The sequence below is a fragment of the Ceratosolen solmsi genome, unplaced genomic scaffold, assembly GCF_000503995.2.
Source record: "Ceratosolen solmsi marchali unplaced genomic scaffold, CerSol_1.0 scaffold7, whole genome shotgun sequence".
NCBI classification, from domain to species: domain Eukaryota; kingdom Metazoa; phylum Arthropoda; class Insecta; order Hymenoptera; family Agaonidae; genus Ceratosolen; species Ceratosolen solmsi.
The window spans coordinates 9,798,372-9,805,755 of record NW_011948413.1 but is presented as its reverse complement, the minus strand read 5'-3'; the positions used below and the strand labels follow the sequence as shown (position 1 = coordinate 9,805,755).

Here is a 7,384-nt window from a genome sequence, read left to right as displayed (position 1 = left end):
CCTCGCGAAGTTGCGATCCTCTCTCCGTGCGCGGTCACGCAGGCAAATAAACGATCGTAGCCGACGGCTGGCGACACTCACCCTCGTTAAGCCGACATCGACTTAGCTACCGAACGTTGATAAAACCGCTGCCTCCTCCTTCCTTCCGTAATGTAGGAACGTTCGCCTCGACGACGACGACGACGACGACGACATTCGTTGTGACGGCAACTGTAGCCACGACCGAATTTCGAAAGTATCGACTGGCGTACGTACGCACTGTAAGATTTTATGAATCTACTTGTCGGCAATTTCGCCTTCTCGGCGTTCGTTGGAACCGTTGCCGCCGCCGCTGTCGCGCGCGCCACGCACACGCACACGCGTATGCGCCCCCACACGTACGAGAGGCACAGGCGCGCGGTACGATCACATCGGAAATCGGAGCTTCGAAGCAAAGTAACAACTAATCGAGTCGACGGCAACCGTTATTTCGTAAATTGATTGTCGCGCGACGCACGAAGCTGCACAAACGCAACGCTTCTTCTACCCTTGACATTTCAAATTTTATAACCCTCTAGGTCTCCCCACTCGAACGACTCTTCTTCTCGCCCAGCTCCGCCGCTCTCGCTTTCTTCGCTCTCGTATGACGAGCAATTGCGTTTGCAGCACTATGTCCCCAACGATTTTATTCTCCTAGATTAAACAGCAAGTATAACATTCAAAATGTGTCTAATGTCTGAATATTTATTATGACGCGAAGGTGAATTTGGCGTTAAAAAATACTGCAACCAGAACTGCACCCGAGCACAATTTACATTGATTTACTCGGATTATGACGGTCAGGATGCAGCTATTTATTATAACTCATAATTTGAATTTCTCAAATTTTTAAAAATATTCACGGCAAATACATCATTGCCGTCATCTGCATTCAATTTGATTGGACATAAAAGTTTTTTATTTTATCTTAATTTATCATATCGCGTAGTTAAGCGACTATAGTTTTAATAGCTCGATAAAAAACTGAAATTGTCTATACTGAAACGTACTTATTATTTTTCTCGTTTCTCAGAGTTTATGTGAATTTCATGTTTTTACTCAAAAGTTCGAAAAATTAAAATTAAAATACAAACTAATTCATTCATTTGATTTTATGTTATTCGTTATAATTGTACGAAAATTTAACGAAGCTTAATCATCAGTCCCGTTATATTGGATTGAAGAGATAAAAAAAACCATTTTACATGCTTGCACTCGGTTTATTTATCGAATGCTATTGAATTAATTTATGAAATTTGTTTTTTTTTTACTTTGACTTTAATACAAAATAATAATACAGTTCAAAAGGAGACATATCCAGTTTCCAATCTATATAACGTCACAATCAGTGATTAAACAAGCCGCACTTGCATATGAATACCACAATTTCGTCCGACCATAACCTCTTTATTCAGCTAGTGGTAAAAACTTAAACGTGTAAGATTATTAGAAAGAAATTAGTTTATAAAAGGTAGAGGAATTATGATGGAGGCTATGAAACAAAAAGTAACGGAAATGTTAAAGGGCATTGAAAGGTGATTATTTAATTGGCCATAGGCGCATAATATATCAATAAAAAATATAACTCATGCTTGTAAAAGTATCTTTTGGATAAAATTTGTTTTGATTTATTTACTATTGAAATTATATATGGTACATGTTTGTATGTTTTTCAGATATAATCCAGATAATCTTATAACCTTGAGAAAGTACGTTGAAGTCCAAGTAAATGAAAATGCATACGATCTTGATGCAAATTTAGCTGTATTAAAATTGTACCAAATGAACCCTCATGCTTTTGATGAAGAAGTCACTTGCCAAATACTGCTAAAGGCACTGACTAATTTACCGCACACAGACTTTGTTCTTTGTAAATGCCTTTTAAATCAGAAAATTGTAAGTGATAACTCTAATAATATCTCTAATATTTATATGACTTTGAACGATTCAAAATATAAATTATCGTCAGAGAAATCAATCGTTGATTATTTGATTCAATAATTTTACTTTAATAAACATTTTATATTAAATAAGCTTCTCATAGAAATTAATTTATTTAAAAGATGGAACTGCCTGAAATTGCAAATATTCTGGATCTAGCTAATATATTAGAAGAGTGTCAATTTCAATTGGCTTGGAATCAAATTGCAAAGATGCACGATCAATGCAGTAAAATTGTTGGATTTAATGATTCCATTAGGAAATTTGTTTGTCATGTCGTGGGAATTACATTCCAAACAATACATAAGTCAGTTCTGGTTGAATTATTAGGTGGAACATCTCATATTAATGGTAAGTTAATAAAATTAATAATTGATAATTAATTTTTGTGCAAATTGTCAGAATGAGATAGTAACAATTAGATTTTACAGATGCTACATTGAAACTGTGGGTAAAAAAGTATGGCTGGGTAGAAGAAAATGACAATATCATCTTTATTGCAAATCAAGATGAGAATATTAAAACAAAAAATATAACAGAAAAAATTGATTTTGAAAATGTTGCCGGACTGATGGCAGCATGCTTATAATTGAATTATTTAAGAAGGACTTGAAATTTTAATTCACCCAGATTTTTAATTAAAAATCTTAAAAAAACATTTTGCTTCGTGCAATTGGACAATATTTAATTTATCGATCGTTGTTAAAACAATTAAAATTGTTAATCATATTGAAGAAAATAATGGCTTCATTAATGGTATATATTTTTTTTTAAATTTTAAAACACATTTGTTTAACAATAAATTTCTTTAGTATATTATCTGGTAAATAATTTAATTAATTATTTTTTACATTTCCATCTATGAAAACGTCATATTTATTTATAAATTCGTTCATTACATGAATAAAAATTCATTACAATATATGATAGAATTATAATGAATTCTTTAATCTTATAAATATGGAATATATTTACTCAAATCACTCGAATAAATTCATACACTAAATACATACACAAGTATAAAATTATTGATCGTATTATTTCTTAACAATAGAATTATTAAGAATTAAATAAAAATTTGGTTCTTCATGGTATAATAAAAGCAATAATTTTATATAATTATTTATTTAAATTTCCTATCGCTAAAAATCTGCTTAGACATAGAATGTTTCCAATCAAATTTTTTTGTATTCGGAAATATTAAAAAATTAATATTAAAACATTAATAATTACAAGTATTACAATACTAATTCTCACTTTTTATTTTTTTTTTTTATTTTTATTTATCATTTTGTGTTTTTTAATAAAATTAATGTATTCAGAGATTGTGTATTGCAATAATTCTCAATTTTGTACATCAACCGAAACACTTGTAGAAGTTTGTATACACTTACAGACTATATTACATAAAAATGTGTAATGTTTTAGCAAAAACTGCATAATATATACTAATTGAAAAACCAAATAAAAGACAAAATATAATGTAAAGTTTAGATGGTATGAATGTATGTACACAATTCTTATATATTATGATTTGATTTTTAATTGTATTTTTATATAATGCAATCGTAGTCTACAATAATTTTTTTTCTCTTTTTTTTTTACGACAATAGATTTCAATTAGGTATTAATATATTCAATCACATTTTATCTTACAATATTATGAGTAAAGTCTCAAATTAACCTTTGACCAGAATAATAGTCAGCAATTATAAATTCTTTGATATTCAGTTTTATATCTACTATAGGAAGATCCATTGAAAATAAAATCTTTTATAAAAAATAACTACAATTATCATAAATAATATAAACTTTACAAAAACGATTATTAATACTGAGCCATTTACCAATACATATTAAATAAATTATTTATGGAGGGTGATCTACAAGATTTGATCTACAAGTTGATTGGTAGTTGATCACTGCATAAGATAAATTAGAAAGTGGTGATTACTTTCTGGTTTACTAAGTACAAACTATTATTGCACCGACCTTTCTTATTTATAGATATAAAAAAAATAGACTGTGGATAGGCCTTGCCCAGAACATAATAAATAATAAAAGTATTATGTCTTTCTCTGATTTAGGTAATATACCGCTATTGGCAAGTGAAATCAGAATAATTTTGTATTCTATAATTTTCATAATAGGAATTATATTTCTCAAAATCAATGCACAGTCTATGCTTCTTATATCTCTCATCGCATTTCATCCTTAGCACTTATGATTAATCATGCTTATAGCAAAAATAAGAATGGCAGATTTTAAATATTATATATGCCATGTGAACATTTGACATTACCTTTGGTAGAAATGTAAAAAAAAATAGTGGCATAGAGATTTTATATGGATTAAAAATTGATTTATGTTTACCAAAAAAGAATATATCTTTGTAATTTATGTTATTTTTACAAAAGTAAAATATACTTTTCTGAGACAAGTTATAATCTTTTTACATTTTGTATATCAAAAGGATATATATATATATATATATATATATATATATGCATATATCCAATACGTAAGTATATATAAATATAAATGTGTACAATATACCACTTAATTTTTTAACTTTTTTATAATATAATACTAAAGGGAAACATCTATGAATACGTAATTGAACATAGTTTTTTCATAATAATTATACAACATTGTATAATATTTTCCAAATTTATCATGAAAATATCTAAGTATTGTATATTAAGAAGTAAAAGATACTTTAATTATTGAAGATATTTAGTTCTTTAAATTATTATTGTTAATATAAAAAATAAACCTGGCAACTGAAGATGTTAAGAATTGTAAATGTAATGAATTAGTTCATAAATGCTTAGACCATGACAATTATAAGTATAAAAAATTATTCAATGATATTTCCCCTTCATTGTTATAAAGTAATATTAAACTTGATGATCTATTAAGTGAACATCTCGCCTGTATGAATATCTAGGTGCATTGTGGCAAGGTAGTAGCCAGAATACAGGATGACTCTTGCCGCATACTTGAGCGAGTAAAGTAAAAGCATGTCTATTTTTGTGGTGACTGTGAGTTCCTTGTATGCGTTCAATTGCAGTTTCGTCGTCGAAAATTGCTTGAAATTGATAAATCATAATCGCAATGACAAATATTCCAAACAACGTTGATTCCAAAACTAATATTACACAGTGTAAGCTGAAATAAGAAATATAATGTTCCAATGCTATTACTGATGAAAACAATTACAATTTAACGATAACCAATGCCATAATGACACTGTATAAAATAAATGTACTCTCAAAACACAATTAATATCTAATTTTTGAAAGTTTCTATTTTAAACTAATATCATGATGTAAGTACATAATTTATCATTAAATTTCTGTTTAATAAGTAATGGATAGTACATCTATTATATATGCTTACATGCGACTTTGTTTTATTGCAATGTCGTTGCTGCACTGTGGGCATTCAAACATCCAGGACATAATTACTAAAATTATCGCATATAAAGCTAATGTGCCGACGTATACCAAAAATTGTATGAAATACTTTTGATTCCTTTCACCGACGCAATTGTTGATCCTAAAAGTGTATCATAACATAAAATACCGCTGTACCTAACAAAATTGATCAATAGTATTTCTACCATGGACAGTGGTGATCCATTCGTCTGATACACCTCTTGCAAATCCTACAATGGTGAGCTCTGGGTGGCCTATAAGTTTCGCATCTAGTACAGACGGTCCAATCGTTCCTATCGTCGCTATCGTTACAACTAGAACTCCCACTATGAATGTCCGAGAAATCCATTCTGGTTTGAGGTAAAGGTACGACCCCGGGATCGCTGCATACCGCTTTCAAGTGCGATATCATTAAAAGTAACACAACGGTGTTAAAGGCAATGACATGAAACGGACCCCAAAGGCTAAAACAATAAATAATCAAAGTCCAAACATTAGCCAGGCACATGCATACAAGGTCAAATTCACAGTTATGTAATACAGTTAGCTTTAACTTAACCTATGCACAGTTCAACGGTCTAGGCACAGCTACAAACCATAATGTATAAGAAGAAGATCAAACAAACGACTTTGTCCGGCGATTTGACACTTCCATAGAATTTGCGAGTAATATGAAGCAATGTGAAGCAATATGAACCAATGCCCGAGAAGGAATGGCAATAAATTATGATGATAAATGAGCATTATTAGGGAAGAAGTTGATTAAAATAGAATCGATAGCATCAGTAAGAAGTAAATAAAGCAGAGCCGAGCAACGAATAATACTCGCTGATATTATTACATCGAATGATGATGTCATTGCACAAGACAAATCATCGTTCGTTCTATGTAATACCGCACTAATTCTTCGGCCCTCTTCTGCTACATAAGTTCGAGCTGTCAAACACGAGCTCCGACGTAATCCGTTTAACGCATTTACGAAGCCACAATTAAGGTCAATAGATGAGAAAAGGCAACAAACCTGTTCTGCATAGTGTGCAGTATGATCCACTGCACAACGACATAGTCTGCGTAGAAGACGGCGACGTAGGTCACAATAATGCAGACTATACCGCAGGGATCCCTCACGAACATTGTTTATCTTCCTGGCAATTGCATCATGCACCGCGCGCAGAGAGGACATCGGCTTCGAGGACGAGGACGAGGCAATCGCAGTGTGTCTGACGCCGTCTGACACCGCCCGTAAGGTTATCGGGGGAAACCCGTGGGGCGAGAGGGACGGGTGGGGACGGGCGGTAGGGGACGAGAGACGGAGTCGCGCTATCCTTCACTTCCCGGCTCGTCGTCGGCCCGGCGACTCGGGCGATCCTTTCACCGTTGCGCGATCCAACCTTCTCACGTCATTTCGCGCGAGCCGCCGATCCCGCTGGAGGCGTGCGCGACCGCGCACGGGCTACAGCGCTTAAGCGAGTCGACGCGGAGGATCACTCGTACGCGAGCAGACCTCGACAACAGCCCCGGACCGCGCATACTCGATGATCTTGAGAGCCCCGGAGTCTAATGGGAGGGGGATTAGCAGTAAAATACGGCGGTGGGCGCACGATGCCGTGACGTTGCCGTACGAGCGACGCGAATCGTAGATGAGATTTAAAATTAGTGCAGCCGATGATTTTGTTTATGGGATGCAATTGGCGCGCTGAAAGGCCGCCCGCCTTCGCATTCTCGCTCGGTGAAGGATGATTTGCAGTCGTTTTTGCATGACCGCTTTCTCACAAGCCATTGTCTAACCGTATTTTAAAGTTTTATTATACATTATTATTTCGTTTCCCGGACCTTGTCAGGATACACGCACGTGGGTTTAATTTAGCAAGATCGAAATATGAATCGATGGACAATTTCTTATAGTATTTATCATATTTATTAAATATGATCAAAAATGCGTCCTTACCCGTTGATGATAATTTTTAGAATACTCGACTTGATTG

General features: G+C 33.3%; 2 protein-coding genes across 2 annotated transcripts; one reads left to right on the top strand and one right to left on the bottom strand.

Annotated features, from left to right (window-relative positions):
- Nucleotides 1–1,318: 1,318 nt before the first annotated feature.
- Nucleotides 1,319–2,611, top strand: eIF3k (eukaryotic translation initiation factor 3 subunit K). Its single transcript, XM_011506157.1, has 4 exons — nt 1,319–1,553; nt 1,695–1,914; nt 2,082–2,310; nt 2,391–2,611. The coding sequence occupies exons 1-4, from the start codon at nt 1,501–1,503 to the stop codon at nt 2,546–2,548; spliced, it is 660 nt and encodes a 219-aa protein (XP_011504459.1). The 5' UTR covers nt 1,319–1,500; the 3' UTR covers nt 2,549–2,611.
- A 2,129-nt stretch (nt 2,612–4,740) lies between these two features.
- Nucleotides 4,741–6,599, bottom strand: Dnz1 (DNZDHHC/NEW1 zinc finger protein 11). Its single transcript, XM_011506155.1, has 4 exons — nt 6,421–6,599; nt 5,585–5,863; nt 5,362–5,520; nt 4,741–5,130 (listed from the first exon to the last, which is right to left on the bottom strand). Exons 1-4 carry the CDS (start codon nt 6,531–6,533, stop codon nt 4,860–4,862), a joined length of 822 nt encoding a protein of 273 aa, XP_011504457.1. The 5' UTR covers nt 6,534–6,599; the 3' UTR covers nt 4,741–4,859.
- Nucleotides 6,600–7,384: the final 785 nt, after the last annotated feature.